The sequence below is a fragment of the Polypterus senegalus genome, chromosome 15, assembly GCF_016835505.1.
Source record: "Polypterus senegalus isolate Bchr_013 chromosome 15, ASM1683550v1, whole genome shotgun sequence".
Taxonomy (NCBI): domain Eukaryota; kingdom Metazoa; phylum Chordata; class Cladistia; order Polypteriformes; family Polypteridae; genus Polypterus; species Polypterus senegalus.
Genome location: NC_053168.1, coordinates 110,595,115 through 110,620,738, shown reverse-complemented (window position 1 = coordinate 110,620,738; position 25,624 = coordinate 110,595,115). Strand labels below are relative to the sequence as shown.

Here is a 25,624-nt window from a genome sequence, read left to right as displayed (position 1 = left end):
GCACATCACTTCCAGTTCCGCTATGTCACTTCCGGTCCCGAAAAGCCACCATGTTTTGAACAGTAGGACAGTTCAATTTGAAACTTGTTGAGTGCACATGACTGCTCTTTTTCAAATACCTGCTACCAGCCAGGGACAATATACAGTATGGGTGGCTAACCCAAACCTTTTTCTTGCGTTGAGGCTGATTATTTTCACAATACATTGTGAAGGAACTCATGGATGGATTAATGACTTGGCTGGAATGGTTGGTGGTACCTCTCCTGGAATGGATGCTGATACAATGGACAAGCTGTGGAGGACTGCATGCTGGGATAGCATGTTTCTCCAGTCCACTGGGTGGCAGCAGGCTTCAATTGCTACTCCAGTCTGCATTCTGAGAGAGCTGCATGGAAATTGTAGCGTGTAGCTGTACTGAGACTTGTGGGGCTGCTGGAAGGAGCTCTTGGTGTGCAGCCTTCCTCTAACCTCTAAGGTATATTGATGATGTACCAGAAGCACTTCTGGGACCCACTTTAAAAGAAGCCCATCCTTCTCAGCCAAGTGAGTCAGAGAAGAGAGTGGAGTGAGACAAAGCTCATCTGGTGTGGAGACGAAGGAAGGGTAGCAAGAGAAAAGAAGATAAAAGGCAGAGTTGTGTGTTTAATTCATGTATGTTGTAATGTGGTTAAGAAGCCTGTTTTAAGAAAGAAAAAGAAGAACAAAAGGCTTATTTGTGTCTGGGTTGTGGGAGTCTAAGACGCCCCCCCCAGAGGCCACAACATTCATGCTACATGTTTCCTCAGGATCACATACTGTAGCAGCTTCTGAGCCAATGGAGCAGACCAAGTAAGTTACCTCCTCTGAGTCAACTGTCAATTACATTGGCAAGCTGTGGTGATGAGTTGCATTTTTTTCTTAAGCCTCCATTTAATTAAACATCTTTTATTTTAGCAGCCAGTTTCAGACAGGATGGCAATTTCCAGAGTATACAGATTTTTTATTGTCCCCTTTGACTCACTCATTAAAGACCTTAAATAAATGACCTGCTTATCTGAAAAATCTGACGTACTAAATGAATGAGGGCCTGATTTATGACTGTATCTGCAGTGATTAAAAGTGGCAGAGCCTTTTTATTAAACGAAATCAGCAACATGTCCTGTCAACGTGTCTAATGTTCTGGAAAGCACATGAACTGCTGAGATTGCTGGACTGCTTGTAATCTGCTGTCTCAATCTGCCACACAATCCTAATTTTCAGCCATTTGTGGATGGTAAACAGAAAGGTGTCCACATATTCAGAAAAATACATGGCATGGTGTCTGCCAAACTGTGAGCTACAACAACAACATTTATTTATATAGCACATTTTCATACAAACAGTAGCTCAAAGTGCTTTACATAATGAAGAATAGAAAAATAAAAGACACAGTAAGAAAATAAAATAAGTCAACATTAATTAACATAGAATAAGAGTAAGGTCCAATGGCCAGGGTGGACAGAAAAAACAAAAAAAACACTCCAGACAGCTGGAGAAAAAAATAAAATCTGTAGGGATTCCAGACCATTAGACTGCTCAGTCTAAAAGCGTTGTTTTTTAGAGTTTGTGGGTGTCTGGCAGGGGACCTCCATTCTGCCCATCGTTACTATGGACTCAGTCTTATTAGTTCATCAGGAACATATCAATGATCTGCGTGTGAGAGTAACTGCAACAGTTAACTGGCCCAGAATGAATTTGTGTGTGTGTGTGAGGGAGTGTGGCCTGCCTGGCTGGTAAGGACAGACTTTGGCTGATGTGGATTCAGTGGGCAAGAGAATGGATGGATGGTGAGGAACATCTGGGCTTTGGGTGCCTGTATCGAGAGTGGTAAGTGTTTTCATTTTGGTTCTTTTGATAATAAACTTGAGTTATAGTTTTATTTAGGTTTTTATTTAAAATCTAAATTTAGTATACATTTCTGTACTTATTATACTGACAGCGATACTCCATGCAGGCTGCGTTGGAAACAACATCATCTCCAGCACCATCAAGCTGAGCACTGGTGCCCCCCAGGGTCGTGTACTCAGCCCACTTCTGTTCACTCTGTTAACTCATGATTGTACAGCTGAGTACAGCTCTAACACCATCATTAAGTTTGCAGTTTGCAAATCACACAATGGTGGTGCGGTCTCTTTAGCAATCGAGATGAGTCGACCTTACAGAATGGAGATCTCTTAGTGTGGACAAGACAACAGAAATGATTATTGACTTCAAAAAGGCCCATGCTGTCCACCCAAAATATTGCAGATCAAGGGGTCTGTGGTAGAACTGGTAACATTTGCCAAATTTAACTTGAAACTTAGCATAGAAATGAATATACATAGTCTACATAAATGGCCAAAAATGCTTGTACTCTTGCAAAGTTTTCAAATAATGCACAATTCTTCATTCAATTGAAAAATGCGGAGACATAATTTTCAGAAACGTTTAGTAGAAATAACTGTCTTGCAGTGATCCTTCAAGCTCACTAATGTATTTTAATGATTATCAAAGGGTTCTTGAATCATGTAATCACTGACACAGACAGTTTAGGTGACAAAAGGAACTTATTCAACTGTTTTGAGTCACAGCAAAAATGACAAAGAGAAGGAAACATAGAGGAAGCAACAGCAACTACAATGCATGGTTAACATTAAGGTGACAAGATGTCTCCTCCAAAGAGATGTTGACAATATTATCAAGACCTTTAAGACCCATGTGACTGTACCCAACATCCTACGACATGACCACACATGGAAAACTAACCCAAGATTGACAAGAAAAACTGTTTAAATGGTGGAGAGCAAAACAAGTCCGAGTTGCCCCACAAGCTCAATATGCAACAATTAGTCTCCAGGGTAGGAGACCTAGTAAGACCCCATTACTAAGTGACAAATCCAAACAAGCTCTGGAGTCCGCCACAATGCTTGTTGACAAGCTATAGTCCTTCAAATAGAATGTCCTTTGGACATTTTGGTCAATCACACCAACTCAGTGCTTATAGTAAAAAAAGTAGCTTCTGTAGTGAAACATGGAGGAGGCTTAGTGGCGTTTCGATGTTGCTTTACTCCCTCTTTGAATCTGGGCCGGGCACAATAAAATCAGAAGGCTATTGGGGCATTATGGAATGAAACGTACAGCAGATTATCACAAAGATCTGCCTCAGTCACAGCTAATGGGTCCTCCAGCAGAGTAACAGCCAAAACAGACCTGAAACAGCACCCAAGAATAGACGAGATGAAAACATCGGACTGTTGTGAAGAGGCCTGCTATGAGTCCTGATCTGCATCTCTGAAGCTGAATTTCGAAGGTGGGAGAAGGTGCCCATTAGAGCTGTGAGAACTGAACAAGAGTGGGCCAAGTCGAGAAGTAAAGAAATCTCACTCAGAGCTACAGAAAACATTCGATGGCAGTTATGTGCTCTGAAATATTAGATTTAACTGAACACCCTTAATCCTTTTATCAGTGCCATTTTCATTTGTTCGGTCATAAATCAAAAGCAAAGTTTCTATTCTATTAAATGTGATATAAAGAATGGTGGATGCCAAATAGTTTCAATTTAGTTTAGAGAAAATAAAAAAAAAGTATTTTTTCTAACAAATATTTTTATCCATCCATCCATCCATCCATCGATTATCCAACCCGTTATATCCTAAGTACAGGGCACGGGGGTCTGCTGGAGCCAATCCCAGCCAACACAGGGCGCATGGCAAGAAAAAAACCCTGGGCAGGGCGCCAGCCCACCGCAGAATATTTTTATCCAGGTCTATATTAGAACAATTCCCTGTGTCTGTCTGTTTCTCTTTGTTTTGCTGGCATGTTGATTTTAAATTGATTTGATTTTAAGGGGTACATTACAAGAACATACACAGATAAAAAGATTTAGAACACCAGGGATACCTGAGGCTAAGGTGACATTTTATTTTTCCTGGGATGTTCTGAGGATTCTGGCCAAAAGCTCCATTTGCTGATCAGTTAATCTCCCTCTCTACCGGAGTCAATGCCTGTGCTCTTGAAAGGATGGCAGCGGCAGAAGCACTTACTAAATGGGCTGTGCGTTTTTTAAAGCTTTGGCACAAGTCAGCTATCTGTGAAAATAAAACCCTTTTTCTTGCTGACACAGCATCAGCGTAAGTGTCTTTATGTTAATAGTTGATGTTAATTGATTGTGCAAAGATAGAATGCGAGGAGGCCTGGCTGCAGGAGGCAACTTGAGGGTTGTGACTGTTCTGTGACAAGCAGACATGTGCAGGAAGAAGAGAGGCCCCAACATCAAGAAGGACTGTGGCGTCTCTAAAGAGAGTGGCTGCACTAGCCGAGCTGGTTCAGGTCACTGGTGAGGGGCTTTTGTGAAGGATTGGAGCATAGCTTTAGATATGGATATTATCTCGGATATCTTGGTATCTATTCTGCCATCTGTAATTATTTTAAAAATGCCTTTTGGGTATATTTCCAAGTGAAATGCTTTGGCTTTGCATAATATTTTGCATGTTAATGGAGATCTCTGCTATCATCTCTGCATCCCTAACTGGTTCAGCTTACAGTACAGTACAGCACTTAAAATGAAAGTGACATGGATCAGCCAAAGACATAAAACCACAGTGAGCAGCAATGCACACAAGGTTTCATTTTCACTTACAAATGGAACGTAGCAGAGGAACAGCGTGTTCAGGACACAGACATTAAATAATGGAAATTAAACCAAGGAAGCTGAAGAAGAGATGAGAGATGCATTAAACATTAAAATGGAGTTCAAAAGGTGTGAGTAAAGTAAAAAAAGTGTTATTAAATATTGAAATGAAGGTAAAAAGATTCAGCTCAAGCTGGGGGAAACGTATTAAAGTATAAATAAATTTGGATATCATAGATTTGGTAACAAAAAAACAAACAGTCTGCATAGCCAAAGGATTTTTACATACAGAAAAAAAATACAACATGTCAAACACCTGATGAAGGATCATTAAAAATATTTTGTGTTTGTAAATTTAATTTTACTTTATGGCAAGTATTAAATTCCACCTATTTTTATTTTAAGTAGCATGACTACACATCCCTTCCATAATGCAGTACTTGTTCTTGTATATGAATCGTGTATTTCACGTACACAGTATATAAGAGACGTCTTAAAGGCTCTGGTGATGGTAGTTACCCATTGAACCAGGGGTTGGCGCTGTGTCCTCATGCCTTCTCTCTTCTTCTCTCTGCAGAATGGAAGACTGACAGCCATTCCACCACTGACGTCAATTCTGTTGTCTGCCCTCCTGGATTCCTGCCTGGAATCCATATACCTGGACGTTCAGCAATTTTTAGATAGATATTTGCTGTCACTTTTGTCCTTGCCAAATTACCAACTTATTCCAATTTGCTGTAAATTGTTCCATTATATGGGGTCATGGACATACCCCCCAAACCTTTTTCTGTGTTGCTTCTCTTCTTTTAGTATATATATGATAACAGGAACACAGGACAATGAAAATGTTTTGGGTCACCTTATGGCCAATCCCATGTATTATAAAGTTGAAATGGAAACAATAAAACCTCATGTTTAAAATACGTAAAACAAGTCTTCTTGAGACCGCAGTCCTATTCTGACTGTAAACGATGGCATTTCTTGTGGTCATAAGGCCCCCAGGAAGGGGGGAGGGGGGTCCAGGTGGGCAGACACTGGAAGTGATGTCATAGGAGGAGATCCATCAGTCTTCCAGTCTGCAGAGGGAGCAAAAGAGAGAGCATTATATAGTGCCACTCCCTGGATTGGTGGAGAACTTAAACTGTCTCCTATGCACACGTGTGTGACAATATATATTAAATATGTATATATATATTGTGATATATGGCCAACAGTTTATCCCGGCCAATACCCCCAAGCTGCCAGATGGAGCACTCCCTGCAACATGGAGGTGTACTATATATACAGTGATCCCTCGCTATATCGCGCTTCGACTTTCTCGGCTTCACTCCATTCCGGATTTTAAATGTAAGCATATCTAAATATATATCACAGATTTTTCGCTGGTTCGTGGATTTCTGCGGACAATGGGTCTTTTAATTTATGGTACATGCTTCCTCAGTTTGTTTGCCCAGTTGATTTCATACAAGGGACGCTATTGGAGGATGGCTTAGAAGCTACCCAATCGGAGCACGTATTACATATTAACTAAAACTCTTCAATGATATATGATGTACTTCCCGAGCAGATTGTTTGCTTTTCTCGGTCTCTCTTTGACATTCTCTGCGCCTGACGGAGGGGGTGTGAGCAGAGGGGCTGTTTGCACAGAGGCTGTTTGCCTAGAGGATATGGACGCTCCTCTAAGAAATGCCGCTTTATCGCGGTGGCCCAAAAGCACGTATTGATTTTTTGATTGTTTGCTTTAATCTCACGCGCTCTCTCTCTCTGACGTTCTCTGTGCCTGACGGAGGGGCTGTTTGCACAGAGACTGTTTGCTTAGAAGATACGGAGTTTACTCTAAAAAATGCTACCTTCACATTGCTCCCTTCTTTGCGGCTGCTTTATCGCGGTGCGCATACTTAAAAGCCCAACAGCACGTATTGATTTTTTGATTGTTTGCTTTTCTGTCACGCTCTCTCTATCTCTCTGACATTCTCTGCTCCTGACGGCGCTCGTTTGAAGAGAAGATATGTTTGCATTCTTTTAATTGTGAGAAAGAACTGTCATCTCTGTCTTGTCATGGAGCACAGTTTAAACTTTTGACTAAAGGGTGTTAGTTCATGTCTAGAGGGCTCTAATAATGTTAACAATGTGGGAGAGTTTATAAGGGCTTAAAATATATAAAAATAACCATACAAACATATGGTTTCTACTTCGCGGATTTTCACCTATCGCGGGGGGGTCTGGAACGCAACCCCCACGATCGAGGAGGGATTACTGTATATATATAGTAAGATTGATGCTTCATAGCGCCTCACCCGACCCAGATTGGACACGGGAGGCACGTGTAAAATAAAACACTTTTATTTTTCTTTGTCTGTGGGCTACGCCTTCCCCGTACCCACAGACACAACACAGTCTCAAGCACACAAGTGACACAAGCACTTTCTCATCCTCCTTGGCACCACCACTCCTCCCAGGCAACCTTGTCCTTCTCCGCCCGACTCTGGCCCCTGAGTGGTGGTTGCTGGCCCCTTTTATAATTCACCTGGAAGTGCTCCAGGTGCTTGATTCCTGAGTTCCGGCTGCACTTCCAGGTGTGATGAATATGTTGCCCATACGGGCTCAGGAGTCCCAAACACAGCGCCCCCTGGCGGTGCCTGCGGGACCCAACAGGGCTGCACCCATCTCCAATTCCTAGGATGCCGTGCAGGAACCTGAGGCACTGCTCCACCCCAGGTAGGCGGCCATCTAGCGTCCAGGGGGAGGTATTGCAGTGTCAAGGGCTGCTCCCCCTGAATATTGCGTGCAGGGGTGTCCCGACTGGGCATGGATGCCAGCCGCCTGTCACAATATATATATGTAGACTGCTGAAGGCCTGTGCTTTGGAACTGGGGAGTCCTCTACAGCGCATCTTCAACCTGAGCCTGGAACAGGGGAGAGTCCCAAGGCTTTGGAAAACATCTTGAATCACCCCAGTCCCAAAGGTATCACGTCCTAGTGAGCTGAATGACTTCCGGCCTGTTGCTCTGACGTCACATCTGATGAAGACCATGGAGCGGCTGCTGCTTCACCACCTGAGGCCACAGGTCCGCCACGCCCTCGACCCTCTGCAGTTCGCATACCAGGAGAAGGTGGGAGCGGAGGATGCCATCATCTATATGCTACACCGAGCCCTCTCCCACCTGAACAGAGGCAGTGGTGCTGTAAGAATTATGTTTCTGGACTTCCCTAGCGCCTTCCAACACCATTCAACCTCTGCTCCTTAAGGACAAGCTGATTGAGATGATCATCCGAGGTGACTGTGTGCAGAGGGTGCAGACCTTTAAATATCTGGGAGTGCAGCTGGATGACAAATTGGACTGGACTGCCAATACTGATGCTCTATGTAAGAAAGGTCAGAGCAGACTATACTTTCTGAGAAGGTTGGCATCCTTCAACATCTGCAGTAAGATGCTGCAGATGTTCTACCAGACGGTTGTGGCGAGTGCCCTCTTCTACGCGGTGGTGTGCTGGGGTGGCAGCATAAAGATGAAAGACGCCTCACGCCTGGATAAACTTGTTAAGAAGGCAGGCTCTATTGTAGGAGTAAAGTTGGACAGTTTAACATCTGTGGCAGAGCGATGGGCATTAAGCAAACTCCTGTCAATCATGAAGAATCCACTGCATCCACTTAACAGTGTCATCTCCAGGCAGAGGAGTAGCTTCAGTGACAGACTTTTGTCACTGTCCTGCTCCACTGACAGACTGAGGAGATCGTTCCTCCCCACACTATGCGACTCTTCAATTCCACCCGGGAGAGTAAATGCTAACATTACTCAGTTATTGTCTGCTTTTTTTCTTTTTTTCATTTTTATTACTATTTAATTTAATATTGTTTCTTTGTGTCAGTATACTGCTGCTGGATTATGTGAATTTCCCCTTGGGATTAATAAAGTATCTATCTATCTATCTATCTATCTATCTATCTATCTATCTATCTATCTATCTATCTATCTATCTATCTACTGTATATACAATATATACAAATATAAAACATGATCTTATGTCATGGGGTGGCATGGTGCTATGGTAACACTGCTGTCTCACAGTAAGGAGACTAGTTTGCATGGAGTTTGCATGTTCTCTCTGTGTGTACATGGGCCTCCCTCAGGTGCTCCCACTTTCCAAAGTCATACAGCTTAGGTGAATTGACAATGCTAACTTGGCCCTAGTATGTGTTTGGTGTGTGTGTTCATCCAACAATGGACTGGCACCATGTCCAGGGTCTGTTCCTGCCTAGTGCAGCACCCCCAGCCATCCTGGTCTGCATTGAGTGGATTATAAAATGACATGACATCTCATCTCATTTCATTTTTGAAACTGCTTTTCCTGGTAAGGTCTGCAGTAGCAGCAGGCCAAGCAGGTCAGACCGAACCTCCTTGTCCCCAGCTCTTCCTAGGGAATTCCCAGCAGTTCTCATGTCAGCTGATAGATGTAATCCTGTCAATGTTTCCTAAGTCTGCAACAGAGTCTCCACCCAGTGGGATATGCCTAGTGCAACTCTAGGGGAGCCACACAGAGGGCTCCAAATTCTGGGTTATCTGCCAATCCACCTAGCTTGCTATTATCTGTAAACTTAGTCTGGTTGTTTTTTATTGTCCTATTTAAATCATTTATTTATATTAAAAGTAGCAGTGACCCTAGCCCTGACCCCTGTGGAACACCACTCATAACATCAGCCAATTCTGATAAAGTTCTTTGCACTGTAACCTTCTGCTTCCTGTGTCTGAGCCAGTTCTTCACCCATCTACACACTACACCCTGCACTCCCACTAGTGTGATTCCCATCCTCTCATGTAGGACCTTGTCAAAAGGTCAAACATTTCTGAAAATTAAGATAAATAATATCATATGCTCCACTTTGGTCATATCCTTGTTCTGCTTTCTCATAGCATTCCAACATGTTAGTAAAACATGATCTCCATCTTCTGAACCCATGCTGACTGTTCAGTAAAACCCCTGTACTTGCCATGTGTTGCTCATTCTTTCTCTTAATAATTCTTTCCATTAATTTCCTGCAATGGTTAAGTCTCCTGGCATATAGTTACTTGGATCTGCCCGATCACCCTTTAAATATAACAGGACCAGTAATGGCGCACTGCATGTTACGCTTGACTTGAGCATTCATAGTTTTCATTCTTTTTCTCTGTACGTTTAGTATTCGTTTGCTCAGAGGTTGATACGCTTGCTGCTTCCTGAGCAGCTCTTCTTTAGTCCACCCTAGCGGCCTGCTTCTTTTCTTCTTTTGTTGGCATCTTTTCGCGTTAAAACTGATTAAGTCGGTGTTTGTGTTGCAATTACATAATACGTTTTCTTTAATTTTTCACTTAAGGTGGCGCTTAACTCTTCAATCAGCCTCAAGAATGATTTAAGATATGAAGAGGTAGGTGAAGTGAGGGCGAAGGTGGTAGGGATGAGAACGGCACCCATACACATGTGCCGCATCACCACCCAGCTTGCTGCTGCCAAGAGTTGATTCTACAAAAAAAAAAATAAAAATAAAAAGAGGAATAACCTGGGAGGGCAACCATCACCCCGAAAGCGGATCAAATGGTTTGTGAACTACAGGTGATTTAAAATCCTGAACAGACAAATGAACAGCCACGGTAGCGTATTATATGGAAAGATAATATTTGACATTTTCCAGTTCTTCAGAATTTCCCAGTGAGTGTGACTTTCTAATGATACATGTCAAGGATTTATATATGTACTCACTAAGCTCCTTAAGTATTTGTTGGATCCAGCCTATTCCAGATCACAAAGACCTTATACCAGTCGAGAGAGGACTGTTGTGAATTTGCCTTATTTGTAGCATTGCTACTTTCAAAATGTGTTTTATTGGTTGGTTTTACGGCTGTTCTGTTATGTTATATGTGTTGTTGTGACGGTGCAGGTCAACTCCACGCTCCCTCTTCCATTTTGGGAGCCTCTTGAACCCAACACTGCTGATACTCATGACCGAGATGAGCCTGACTAGATGAGAACAAACACACAGAAAGCAAGAAGATGGTTAGAAAGTGCTCTAGTGCTTTTATTCAAAAATCAAAAACAATCAATGTCCATTGAAGTGCAGTGCAAAGTTCGATAAAAAAAGAATCCCTAAAAGCAAAGTGCAAGTAGAAGTTAAAAATTAGCCAAATTAATATTCTTTTAAAAACCAAGGTTAAAACCAACAGGGCAGGAAAGCATCCTTTAAAGCTCATGCCTTGGTGCAGTCCATTAACACCTCCGTCTCCCCAGCTTATCCTTCTGGATCTTGCAGCTGAGGAGCTGCCTATCCAACAGCCTTAGTCTTCTTTCTTCTGTGGCCCACAGGTCCGGGTTCCTGCTGCTTCTGTGGCCACACAGTAGGGCTCCCAATCTGGACCTTGGCTCCAGTCCTTCCTTCCCATGGACTGAGGAAAGGTGTCCCATCTGAGCCTCTGTCACAAACTCCAGCTACCTTTCCCGACTTACGTGGAGCTGACTCCTCCTGGTCGCTCCCGCTCCCTTAAGTCACTCAGCTAGAATGAACCATCACTGCAAACCCGAGTGTCAGCCACTTGCTGTCCTTCTGGGGCTCTCCTCCTCCTGGCTGTCTGTCTCCTCCTCCTCACTGCTGCACCAGCTCTTACCTGTTTCCTGTCTGCTTCACCATCTGTACTTTAACCTCCATTCATTTCTTGTTCTTTTCCTTGCTTCTTTTTTTGATCTTGCACTTCCCTTTTATATGCTGGGAGTGGTTGCAGGTGCAATCGCCTTATCGATGCCCCAGGCTGATATTGAGTGCAAATGCCACATGGGCTGGATGGGCATCCCAACCAGAGAAGGGGATGACTCCCTAACTGGACGGGAGGCTCCGAGCAGACAGATGGGCATCCCAACAAAGAGGAAAAAAGGAGCCAGACTGAGAAGTGATGACCGAAGGAGATGGACAGACCGCCCACCAGAAGTGGAAGATATTGCTGGAGACTTTTTATTCCCCCAAAACAGGAGATGGCAGCAGCCCTCCATACCGGCACTCATTTTTTAAACCAGTAGGGAATGCTGAGAGATGTAGTCCAGCAATACAGCCCTGCTGGGGACCACGGGTGCCACAAGGGGCCACTGTCGGGAGTTACGCTCCCTAAAATGGGACTTGACCCAGAAGTACTTCCTTCAGGCAGTGGCCCTGGCACTGGAAGTACTCCCGGCTCCTTAATAAAAGGGACTGCACTACCTTGTCCAGGAGAGTCGGAGCTGGGAGGACATAGGGCAACACTCAACTGGAGGAGGGCAGTGCGTGTGTTGAGAGGAATTGTGGAGAGAGAAACCTGTGTTTTTGTGTTACTTTGTGTGTGTTGGTGTAATAAACACACTTTTGTTTGAACCCAGGGCTCTGTGTGTGTTCATACTGGGGATTTGGGGCTCGCTGATGACCCGTTTTACATCACATGAGACAATCGCATAAACCCGGAGACAAGCCGTCTGCTCCACAGTTTGCTCGCACCTGCTCCACTCCCAAGCACGAGCCTTTCCAATTATTTATTTAAACTGTCACTTTTTCTGAGCCGCTATGCTACAGTTGCACCATTACTTGCCGTTTGTCAAGATGCCGTTGGTTACCAGATGAGTGCTTTCAAACACCATGACATGTGATGTCATCCATGTAATTCTCAGATCATTAGAATAATTAACAAAAAAACTACCTTCGCTTCGTATTGCACTTCTTAAGTTTGGTCCTCTGGTTCCAATCCTCTTGTTTGTCCCTTTTGACTACAAGTGTACTTACATATTCGGCTTTGTCTTCCGTTTTGACTCTCTTTTTGTTTCCTGAACTGACTTTCTTTTTCTGGTCCTGAATACTTTCCTCTTTTCATTAGTCAGGCTCATCCATAACAAGGCCAGACACCAGCACCCAATTGTTGGATTGATTTTGTGTGACATGAAAGGTGTGTGTCTCACTAATCATTAGCAAAATATGAACAGATATCGGTGAGGTAAGTTAATGTTAATGTTAGAACAGTTTGCAAATATGTAAGAAAATGTCTGGTATGGCCCCACGTAAATTGTCAAGCATGATGATACTATGCACCACGTCCACATGATTGGCAACAAATGTTGTTATCATAAACACCATGGCTGTCTCCACAGAAATAATACTCCAGACTGCTGCCAGTAAGTGTATGGACTTGTGGTCTTATGAAATGTAATTTCGCAAGGGTTGTCTACACCTGTACTGTACAGCATGCCCCTATTTGGGGTCTTTAAAAAGTACTTGTCACACAAGGGCGCCTCAGGATCACCTTCCAGGCTTAATCGTTTGCAACAAGTGCAGAATGCAGCTGCTAGAATCCTAACCAGGAAAAGGAAATCTGAGCACATCTCTCCAGTTTTGATGTCACTACACTGGTTACCCGTGTCATTCAGGATTGACTTTAAAATTCTGCTTATGGTTCATAAAGCCTTTAATAATCTCACCCCATCTTATATATTTGAATATCTGACATCTTATATTCCAAATCGTTACCTCAGATCCTCAAATGAGGGTCTCCTTAGAATTTGAAGAGCAAAACTTAAATGAGGTGGTGAGGCGGCCTTCTGCTGTTATACACCTAAAATCTGGAATAGCCTGCCAATAGGAATTCGCCAGGCTAATACAGTGGAGCACTTTAAAAAACTGCTGAAAACACATTACTTTAACATGGCCTTCTCATAACCTCACTGTAATTTAATCCTGATACTCTGCATATCCAATTTATTATAATAACTATTCATGGTGGCTCAAAAATCTGTACTAACCCCTACTATCTCTTCTGTTTGTTTTTTTTTTGCTTGCGCCACCACCATCTACTTAAAGCACCATGATGTTCCAACAGTGATGGATTAAAAGCCAGAAGTCTGCATGGCCATCATCATCAAGTCCGTCTGTGAGAACCCTAAATACAAAGAGGACTATTTAATTTATGTTAGGTAGAATGCCCAGAGGGGACTGGGTGGTCTCGTGGCCTGGAACCCCTGCAGATTTTATTTTTTTTTTTTGCAGCCGTCTGGAGTTTTTTTTTTGTTTTTTCTGTCCTCCCTGGCCATCGGACCTTACTCTTTTTCTATGTTAACTAATGTTGTCTTATTTTAATTTCTTATTTTGTCTTTTATTTTTCTTCATTATGTAAAGCACTTTGAGCTACTTTTTTGTATGAAAATGTGCTATATACAGTGGTGTGAAAAACTATTTGCCCCCTTCCTGATTTCTTATTCTTTTGCACGTTTGTCACACAAAATGTTTCTGATCATCAAACACATTTAACCATTAGTCAAATATAACACAAGTAAACACAAAATGCAGTTTTTAAATGATGGTTTTTATTATTTAGGGAGAAAAAAAATCCAAACCTACATGGCCCTGTGTGAAAAAGTAATTGTCCCCGAACCTAATAACTGGTTGGGCCACCCTTAGCAGCAATAACTGCAATCAAGCATTTGCGATAACTTGCAATGAGTCTTTTACAGCGCTCTGGAGGAATTTGGCCCACTCATCTTTGCAGAATTGTTGTAATTCAGCTTTATTTGAGGGTTTTCTAGCATGAACTGCCTTTTTAAGGTCATGCCATAGCATCTCAATTGGATTCAGGTCAGGACTTTGACTAGGCCACTCCAAAGTCTTCATTTTGTTTTTCTTCAGCCATTCAGAGGTGGATTTTCTGGTGTGTTTTGGGTCATTGTCCTGTTGCAGCACCCAAGATCGCTTCAGCTTGAGTTGACGAACAGATGGCCGGACATTCTCCTTCAGGAGTTTTTGGTAGACAGTAGAATTCATGGTTCCATCTATCACAGCAAGCCTTCTAGGTCCTGAAGCAGCAAAACAACCCCAGACCATCACACTACCACCACCATATTTTACTGTTGGTATGATGTTCTTTTTCTGAAATGCTGTGTTCCTTTTACACCAGATGTAACGGGACATTTGCCTTCTAAAAGTTCAACTTTTGTCTCATCAGTCCACAAGGTATTTTCCCAAAAGTCTTTGCAATCATTGAGATGTTTCTTAGCAAAATTGAGACGAGCCCTAATGTTCTTTTGCTTAACAGTGGTTTGCATCTTGGAAATCTGCCATGCAGGCCGTTTTGCCCAGTCTCTTTCTTATGGTGGAGTCGTGAACACTGACCTTAATTGAGGCAAGTGAGGCCTGCAGTTCTTTAGACGTTGTCCTGGGGTCTTTGTGACCTCTCGGATGAGTCGTCTCTGCGCTCTTGGGGTAATTTTGGTCGGCCGGCCACTCCTGGGAAGGTTCACCACTGTTCCATGTTTTTGCCATTTGTGGATAATGGCTCTCACTGTGGTTCGCTGGAGTCCCAAAGCTTTAGAAATGGCTTTATAACCTTTACCAGACTGATAGATCTCAATTACTTCTGTTCTCATTTGTTCCTGAATTTCTTTGGATCTTGGCATGATGTCTAGCTTTTGAGGTGCTTTTGGTCTACTTCTCTGTGTCAGGCAGCTCCTATTTAAGTGATTTCTTGATTGAAACAGGTGTGGCAGTAATCAGGCCTGGGGGTGGCTACGGAAATTGAACTCAGGTGTGATACACCACAGTTAGGTTATTTTTTAACAAGGGGCAATTACTTTTTCACACAGGGCCATGTAGGTTTGGATTTTTTTTCTCCCAAAATAATAAAAACCATCATTTTAAAAACTGCATTTTGTGTTTACTTGTGATATATTTGACTAATGGTTAAATGTGTTTGATGATCAGAAACATTTTGTGTGACAAACATGCAAAAGAATAAGAAATCAGGAAGGGGGCAAATAGTTTTTCACACCACTGTAAATGCATGTTGTTGTTATACAAGGTATGCAATACCCTGCTGGGACAAGTTAGGGTGCCCAACTAGCAATACAGTATCATCCAAGAAGCCACCCAGTGAGGGAACCTCAGCCACGCCCCTGCTCGACTAAACCACGCCTCTTCTAGTTGGGATGACAAACATTTGAGGGTTCCTGGAAGAAGGGGTCTCAGTCTGAGGAACACAGTCCTCTATGATGGAGCTCCCTGACCCACACCTGCTAACGAGAGTCCAAAATTTGGAGAAGCCACCCAGGCTAAAGAGGAATATTTTGTTCCTGATTTCAGCATGCGCATTTGTTCTTTGTTTTAGACACTGGCAGTAAATGGTGTGATCCAGCTTGGGTTCTCCTCTCTCTCATTTGCACCTCACACACTATAAAATATGAGACATATGCACCTAACATAACAACATAGATTTGAATATAATTTAAATACAGGATAAATGACAGAAAAATTGAGAGATAAAGAAAATGGTCTACAAATGTCCTGGCATGAACCCACTGACTTAAATCCAAGAAGCAACCAATTGACTGTAAGACCTGGTAGGCTGCACAGCATCCCTGCTGTTCATGTAGCAGAATATGTTATAAAAGAATCAAATACAAGAACTACAGTCTGAAAGAGTCAAATCGTACAGCAGCAAGCCATCAGCAATGACGTGAATGTGACAACCAAATTACATTTTATGGACAGACCTATGGAGACAATCTGTGGTGGGCTGGTGCCCTGCCTGGGGTTTGTTTCCTGCCTTGCGCCCCGTGTTGGCTGGGATTGGGCCCAACAGATCCCCGTGACCATGTAGTTAGGATATAGCGGGTTGGATAATGGATGGATAGATGGATGGATGGAGGTATTGGAGACAATACCTAAGAAATGGAAATAGAGAGCTGGAAGAGATTGGATCATCAGTGTCATTATGGATTTTCAGTTATTGGAATGTATAACTTTGTAAGTTAATCTTCTGATCTGGACAGAAAAGGTGCTACAGTATATGACTGAAAGTGAATAAATCCAAGCTATTCAGTGTAGACTCGTGCCTATTTTTAATTGCCTTTTGTGCTTACTACACATGGTGACAGAGATGGCTATTATAATCACGTTAATATTTGTAACGTCACGTCACAAAACTCCATTGGCAGTTTTCTTAGAAGGGGCTGTTAAAATAAACAAAAACCAGATTGAATTGATAATTGCTTGATATAATTCCATTTTTTCCATTCAAGCCATTCAAGTGGATTGAATTCAGAGCGGGGTGCTGCCTGCTGGGAGAAAATTGTAAACATCAGTCTCATGTGTGTTTCTGTTCAGTCAGCCTGACCCCTTGACTGTCTGGCTGACAACCTGTCACTTCTCCATGCGCACATCTCTGGGGAATCTCTACAGTCAGATTATCTGCTCACCCCTTTGTACTGTCAGCACTTAGGGTTTCTCTTTTGCCCATCCTACATACCTTTGAATATCCGATAATATTCCCGTTGTCATCCAATATATTAAAATTTATGATGGCGCCTTGAGTGCTAGGGTCTTCAAACTCAGTGTCACTGTAGATACGGACCACTGGCTTTCCATTCGCATGCTGCAGGGTTGCTAGGATCACATAGGCATAACGTGCCAATCCAAACGTATGCCGCTGAATATTTTGCATGCCTCCTGAGGATATAAACAAAATATATCAGCATGAATAATAGAACGGACAGGTAGTTATACTCTTATAAAATATCTTTCAAGGGATTAAAGCATATTACAGAAATAAAAACATTTAAAGCCAGGCTTCTGTAGGTTGAAGCCAACACTCTCATGTAGTAGACAAATGAATTGCTACATCACCACGCCAGCCATATCTAAGGCAATTTACTTTAACTTTCAATCTGGGTGCATGAAGTCAGTATCCCTAACGGTTATATAAACAGATACCATGTACATTGTACATCAAACTTCTTAATCATCTTTTACTTCTTCTTAATAGTAATAAAACAATTATTATTAGAGTTACAGACATCTCATATTTTCTGTGACATTCCCATCTATCTGCCTTAATTAAGGTGACTATTTTTTCCCTCAGGTAGCTTATGCACATATTACACTGTGCTTGTTGTTGTACAGCTGTACATCGGTGACTGCGTTTCATCAGAAATCACATAAATTCTATTAATAACAGACATAGTGTTGAGTGTTTGAGACAGAAACATGGTGAATAGGGATGTGAATCCTCCCAGAAAAGCCGCCACATGTTATGGTCAAGCCAGGGTTCCTCCCCTTGCTCATGTTAAAGCACTTCTTTTTATCTTTATTGATTCTTTTTTCATTATCATTCATTTTTTTCATTTTAGTATATTGTTCTCTTCATTTATTATTAATTAAGTATTATCTGTTGATTTTATTCTACTTGGTGATTATTTTGTATCTATGTGTGTCTTGGAATTCTGTTATGTTTCTAGCGTTTTGTAAGTGGATCCTTAAGAGGCGGGGCCATCCAGCTGTTACATTCAAGAGACTGCCCCAATCCTGTAAAGGCAAGCTGGGAATTGAAGTCCAATGTGGTTCATTTCATTTCACTCTGGTGGATTTTGGTGTTTCTTGTGAGCGTTGTGCTTTTTTTTCAATGTTTCCTCAGTTTTTTGACATTTTGGTACTGTTCCATGAACTATTTTTGAGGATTTTGTATTGGAACTCACTTGTGTTTTTTTAGATTATTTTGTTTTTTTGAACCATTTGCTATATTTTTCCTTTCCATTCAATAAATCCTCTTACAAAGATTTCTTGAGGCCTTTTTCTAAAAGCCAGGGGTCGACAGTGATCCTCGCCCTTTTGGGGATTTTGAATGTGTTTTGGGATATTAAAGAATAGATTTTTTGAACTTTGAGAGTGAAACACATCTTTGCCTGATGTAGACCAAAGACAGACGCTCAAGTGGAAGCCAGGCAGCTATTTGGTGCACCTCTTCTAGGCAGAATAGTGTGATTCTTCCCTGCGTCAAGGGGTGTTTTTCAGAGCTTCACACCACTTTGGCCACCTGTAAGATAAATCACAACACAAAGTAGACCAGGACCTTCACCAGCCTTTCCAGAAAAGGCTCACCCCAAGTCAGTCATTCCCAATTGCTTTGGAATACTGAACCCCAAACAAAGTCCGAAATACACAAAAATGCCTTTTGAGCGATAGGTACAGAGAGAGAGTTGGGGGGAGAGAGAGAGATAGACAGAGAGAGACAGAGAGAGACATAGAGGTCGGGAGCATGCACTGATACAGTATGCTTCCGCACCCACCACATGACGAACAACCTCAATATCCCAAATTAGGACCTGAGTGGAGCTGTGCAATGGCTGATACCTCAGCACCACATTAGTTCAAAATGAGTGGAACATTGTGAGGTTTTATTTACAGTGGCTGGAGGCCCAATCCTGCCATTGTAGAAGGAAATTTTTTTATATTAGCATAGAGAATAGCAAATTAACATTAAGAGCCATAAAAAGTAATTCAAAGCTTCTAAAACATTAGATTAAGCATAAATTAGAATGTTAAGCAAATAAGATAGGTCAAGCAAATAATTAACTAAAAATCAGTTATATTGCAATATTTTTAAGCTTACAGCAGAAATTACTAGTTTGGGAACGTACAGGAAAAAGAACAAAACATGATGTACAGAATTCTGCTAGAACAGGATAAGTGTTCAAGGCTACGAAGTTAAAGAAACGATACCATAGATACAAAATGGCTATGGTAGGCATGTAAAGAAACCAGCTGGGTTGATGAATCATCAGAAAGGCAACAAAAGGCTTTTGCTGTAAGCAAGGTCACACTGATGTAATGCATGAATGAAACACTAGTATATTCAGGCATTAGCAATAAATATAGAAGAATATATTAGAAATTAACTTTAGTGTAGGAATTAAGGCAAATCAAGTATGCCAAGCAAATGATTAAATGAAAGCATATGTCATATTTCTTTTTAATTAAAGCTTAACATTAGGCCACCAATGTAGCATAGCATGAAAGGCTAGAAAAGGAAGTGACACCATGAAAGACCAAATATGAAATAAAGAACATCTGCCTAGTTGATGAACCAATCAAGAATAAGCAAAACAGAAACTGGAGTGAACAATAGACAGAATGGCCGGGTGCAGAATGAGCTAATCGAACAAGGTTAAAATGATAAGAAATTGTTATAAAAACTTCAATTGGTGTAATGTTCAGGGCTCAGCTCAATTTGGCCGTATTGAGTCCTTGTTATTTTTTGTGTTGTTTTATTGCAATAAAGTTTTAAAACTCTGTCTGTCTATCCCGTGCCCTAATAGCCTTTATTTTTAGGTAAAAAGCCTTCTGATGATGAATTTTTCGCCACGACACCATCAACCCCTAAATTTTCCCTTGCAAGTTGTAGGACCTGCTTGTAGGGCTGAGTGTAGGTTAAGGCATACATTTTAATACCAGGATTAAAGCTGTGCATTTAGAAATAGAAAAAAAGGATATTAGACATATGACTCATTGTGATTCTTGGGTGGTCTGACTGCCAAAGCAGCACCAAAAACCACTAAAACTAACCAAAGTCCCTTATTGGTTCTGGGATAGTCTGGCCTCACTAATTGTTGTACATTTATAAATGTAAAATTGCTTTCTTAGAGCAGTTCCAATAAATGAGCACTGACTGCATTGCCATACAGAGTACTAAGTAAATTGCACAAAACACTCGGGACAACAGATTATTGATGTTCTAAAATGTGACACATTATTAGGTCTTCAGTAGGGGAAAAAAGACGAATAAAATAAGTGCTGACAATCACTCGCCAGGTGATGGGCAGCCTGAGGAAATGAAGCTCCACAGCAAGGCTTCCCTTTACTGATTGTCTATTTGTGACTCTGTAGGTTTCAACACCTCAGTCTGACAGTTCTTATGATCATTCCCAGTTTTAGATGTAGGCTTACTTTTTTAAAATTTGTTTTTTTATCTATGTGAAAGGATTTCAACGTATACTTTATCTCAAAGAGTAATTTTATGTTGCCATAATATTGTGCCTGTTTATGGTGGCGGGACTTAGCATCTGCACTACATGCTGATTCACTTTAAAAAAAACTCTGAAGACCTAGGTATGTTTGCATGGAAAACAGATGGATAGATTTTAATGGCGGGAGCTCTTTGTGCATCAATGACTTGTAAGGAGGAGATCAAATAGGCCCAAAATCTACAAAATTAAGACAAAAACAAAAATGGTGAAATCTCACCTCCATTTATCCTTCTCCAGATCTTAACGATTGAACCTTTGTTCTAACTTAAGTCCCCAACACAAAATATGACTTTTTAAGTGATTTGGAGTTACAGCCCTCATTTAGTGAGTTATGGACACTCATACCACACTCATGTGACCGGTGGTTATGTAGTGTGACATCCCCAGGAACCCAGACAGTTCTGTACGGCTTGCTATGATGAAGTAAAACGGGTTTGATTTGGTCACTAGTCATAGAGGGGGCCAATTGTGTACGTGAGAGTTGACAACTAATAATCTCTAAGTCAAAAATGCAAAGAAAACAATGTGATCACGAGTAAAGAAGAGAAGGTGAGGTTTGTCAAGTAAAGTCAAGTTGCTTTATTGTCATACCATCCATACTCAGTATTGCAGCATACAGAGGCACGAAATAACATTCCCCAGAACTCATTATGCAAAATATACATAAAGACAGGAAAAGTACAAGATAGGTGAAACACTATACTAGACTACGAGTTAAAAATAAAGATTAAATAAGTGAATAGATAGTAATAATTTGAAATAGACAAAAATAATTAGTAATAAGTGTAACAAATGTACTGCATATAAATTCATTACTAGGTGCAAATCTGAGGACAGTGGGGCATCACAGAGTTCAGAATCCAGAGATCCAAGGGGTAGAAGTTGTTGCAGAACCTGATAGAACTGGTTAGGACACTACAGTACCTTCTACTATATGGAAGTGGGACAAAGAGACTGTGGGAGGGGTGGGAGCGGTCCTTCACAATGCTCTAAGTTTTACAGATACAAGGCTTTACAGAAATGTCTTCAGTGGAGGGTAGAGAGGACCCAAAAATCTGTTGTAGGTCCTTATGGTCAGAGACACTGAAGTTTCCAAACCAGACTGTGATGCAGCTGGTTAGAACGCTCACGATGGTGCCCATGTAGAATATCAATGGTGACTGTCCTGGAGTGTCAGATCTGCATTTTCTTTAAATAATATATATTAATATATATATATATGCCTATATTTTCATTATACTTTCCTCAGAAGGACAAGATGAACTTAACTCACAGTACCAGTAATTTATCACCTTAAAACATCGATTTCAACGGTTTGCCTCAGGCAGCGTGGATGATCTTATCACTTGGAAACAGAACTTTAACAGCCAGCCAATCAAAGGTGTGTAAAAACCCATGTCACAATGCTATATCACGAAGTCCATGTGTGGTGTTATGGGTCCACAGCTCGTTGAGCAAAGGCCATTCATTTTAAATAATCACCGCACCCGAGGCGGCGAGGGGCGTTGTTGTAGCGAGCCGCGGGGCAGTCGTCGATGTGGGCGTTTCTCACCTGTGCACATGGTGAGGAACTGCCCACATTTGTGATTGCTCCCGTGGCTAATGCTACAGCTGTGATGGCCCCTCACGTTTTAAAAAGAAGCACGAGTTGGTTGTGGAGGGGTGTAAAAAAAAAAGGAGATGAGGACGGAGGTTACAGGTTACAGGGAGTGAGGAAGCAGGCGGTGTGTGAGTGTGGTGAGCGCGCGATCGAACGCTCGTGGGCAGCTGCGAGGAAGCTGGGTGTTAGGCCAACACCCAGACGTTTGAGTTGAGGTTGCTCCCGCTGAGTGACCAGGTAGCGGGAGTGCCTAGAGGAAAGCGACGAGCCGCAGAAGGCCGTGGAAAGGCAGCGGAAGTCGGGAGGCTTGGTGGTGGAGTCCCCAATGTGTGCGTCCTGGTCGTTGGTGGACATCAAGTCTCGGGGACTGGGATGAGTGCCAGACCGAAGCCAGGGATCGGGAGGTCTCCAGTCTCACGTGTGTTGTAGGAGGGCAGCTGCAGAGAGCGTCTTGCCTGCTGCTAAGCCCATACGGGATGAGCAGGTAAGACGCATACAGAAAAGAAGCACCAGAGTTGTTGTCATTTTAAGACTGCTTCCTGATCATTTTAACCTCTCGTTTTAAAGGATTGTTTTTTCTTATTGTTTTAACCTTCACGTTCTTTTTATGGATTTATTTAATGAAGAACTTTTGAAAGAACTGCACTATTTATGGAACACTGTTTTTGTTGACTGTTTTAATAAAAGCACTTTTGCACTTTTTACCTTCCCCTTGCTGGAATTATTTGCCTCCACTGACTAGCTCACTCGGTAACATTATCGACGGTGTTGGGCTCAAGGGTTCCCAAATATCAAAGGGAGCGTGGAGCCAGAACCGACATCGTCACACCATGTCACACGTCATAAAGACGCAGAGTTTTAATATAAATATGGCTTGTCCGACGGATCAAGCTGAGGAGGGGAGAGAAGAAGAAACAGTAGAACAAAAAGGACGTCAGAAGAGGGTGAAGGCAATGCGCAACTATTTCAGCTGATCATCAACTAAAGAATCTCATGAATATCGATTGACAGATCAAAAGCCCCACCAGGACAAACTTCCAGTTCTTGACATTCTTCGTAAGCCTTTTCTAAAGATTATATTTAGACTTTACTATTTATATTTTCTTTTGTACTTTCTTCTACTAGTATTATTATTGTTTAACAAATACCAAGTTGCTTTTAAATTTCTATACTTTGTCTTTATATCTACAGTGAAACATTAATAGCAACTGGAACGGTTGGAATTTGCCATACGCTCTGATCTGCAAGATTTATCAAGCTGAGGAGGGAAGCTCCGTCCAATAGAAGAAAAAGTATGGATAAAGTAAGACATCATTGGTTGATAAATGGCCCATAGCCAAGGATACTGAGCCTTTCTATGTTTAAATATATTCTAGAAGACCAAAATGATACTTAGCTCTGAGATATATCTAAGACATTGTACGATGTTTGTGCCAATGATAAGTAAGTCTCTTGAAGCGCTAGGCAGTGACGGGTAGTGTATGCATCATTCACTATGAGGTTATGGTCTGTGTGTATGTGTATATCTATGAATGTGTGTGTTATTCTTAGGGTGAAAGAGTACACCAATATGGTAATGAATTTGGGTTGTTCAAGGGTAACAGTATGATAATAAAGTGCCGCTGTTTGTCATACCATGACAGAATTGAAAGAAGATGAACTAAGACTGCGGCTAAACTCACCATATCTAAGCAAGTTAGAAAATATACACAATGCATAACATTTAAGGGCATTCAAGGGCTATGCAGGCACACACTGTAGCCATCAATGTACTAAGTTCAGAAGATCAATTCTAAAACCCAGTCCTGGGTCAGAGACTATTTCACCAGGGTTGAGCAGAAGGGTGAAAACAGGCCTGGACAGGACTCTAGTTCATAAGGGGGACCAGTCTCACTCTTACACACACACACACCTTATTCACACACAGTGATAATTTGCAATTGCCAATTAACATAAACTAAAAAAAAACGTTCCTTTTTAATTAATTCCTTCTTTGCTTGAACATGTCTGTCCATAATAATTTTCATGTAGTGGGACTTGCAAAGCAATTTAGTTGTGACAAATAGTTGAGAATAACAGACATCAAAGGCAAACTTTATTGCAGTGACTGATCATTACAAATATCAGGTAAATGTGGCAATCTGATGGTAAATTATAAGGTTTGTAAAATAGTAAATCATTATAATCTGCAGATAATGGAGCTGTGGTTTAGTCAAAGGTACATACTGAATAAACGTTTATTTACTCTGTGCATAATGTCTTACACGCCACAGGGTGCTTCTTTCATGTCTAGATAATCTTTTTTTTACTTGTTTGCATTTAATACTTTTACTGTTGGAAAGATCATTGAACTTGCTTGTTATGACTTAGAAAACTATAAGGTGTGAGATGTTGATTCATTGGTTCTCAGGAAAGAATTCACAAAGGAAAAACAATTTCCTGATGCAGGTTTCTGTGTACGCTTAGCTGAACTTGCAGATGCAGGATTAATAATAATAATAATAATAATAATAATAATAATAATAATAATAATAATAATAATAATAATAATAATAATGTATTTATAGGTGCCTTTTAAGGCACACAAGGCTACCTTACAGAGCACATTAATAATAGCAGTCACAACATAAAATTAATAAAATATTACATTACAATGAAGCCAGAATAAATACAATAATAAAATTTAGTTTTAATTTATCTACTAAAATTATCAGACAGAACAAGCCAGCTTAAAAAGATGTGTTTTAAGATGAGATTTAAAGGTAGGAAGAGAGTCGATATTACAAATGTCTTTTGAGAAAGAGTTCCAGAGGCGAGGGCCCACTCGAAGAAAGCTCTAAACCCCATGGTAGCCAAGCGAGCAGGAGGTATAATAAGATCGATAGAAGAAGATCATCTAAGGATAAGAGATATGATTTAAACCAGGAATGTACTGTAAAATGGAAGAAAGCCAGACTCAAATTAACAAAAAAAAAAAACACACACAGAAACAACTCATGGCAGCAAGTTCCTACCCCACATACGCTGGTGTTTCATTAACTTGTACTGGGGATCTGTTTGCCACCAACAGTGGCTATCAGAGGTGAAAAAGAAGAAATATGCAAAATATACAAGCTGGTGTACCTGCTGCTAAGGTAAAGTTAAAACGTTAAATCAAATAATTCACACAAAATGTTTCTTTGTTTTTGCATAGACACGTTAGCAGATTCACAAATGGTTTTCAATGGGATATTCTGAAATTTCAAAACTGTGTAGCATGATCTGTTCAAGATATTTCAATGATAATTGATCTGTCTTGACAAAGAACAGAGGTGTGCCACATTTTAACAAAACTGGTCCACAGTAGGCTGAACTGTTTTTTGTGGACAGGCAGTCAGACAGATATGGCTATTGCAATTAGTTCTTCTCGAAATATATGTTGAATATATTGTTAAATACAGATGGACATCCTGGCAAGGACGATGGCATGACCTCTGGATAAGATGGAAGTTGCCAGGGAATGGACAAGCAGAAGCTGGAGATCAGTAGCAGTTCCATCCTCCATATGTACCATTGTACCCTGTGGGTGT

At 41.3% G+C, this 25,624-nt stretch overlaps 1 protein-coding gene across 1 annotated transcript in view; it reads right to left on the bottom strand.

The window, feature by feature from the left end:
• Positions 1 to 25,624, bottom strand: part of LOC120515516 (molybdenum cofactor sulfurase-like) — a 265,356-nt gene that overhangs the window by 111,167 nt on the left and 128,565 nt on the right. Inside the window, exon 5 of the mRNA XM_039736577.1 lies at positions 16,903 to 17,102. Coding sequence (XP_039592511.1) covers positions 16,903 to 17,102 — 200 coding nt within the window. The remainder of the gene's footprint in view (positions 1 to 16,902; positions 17,103 to 25,624) is intronic.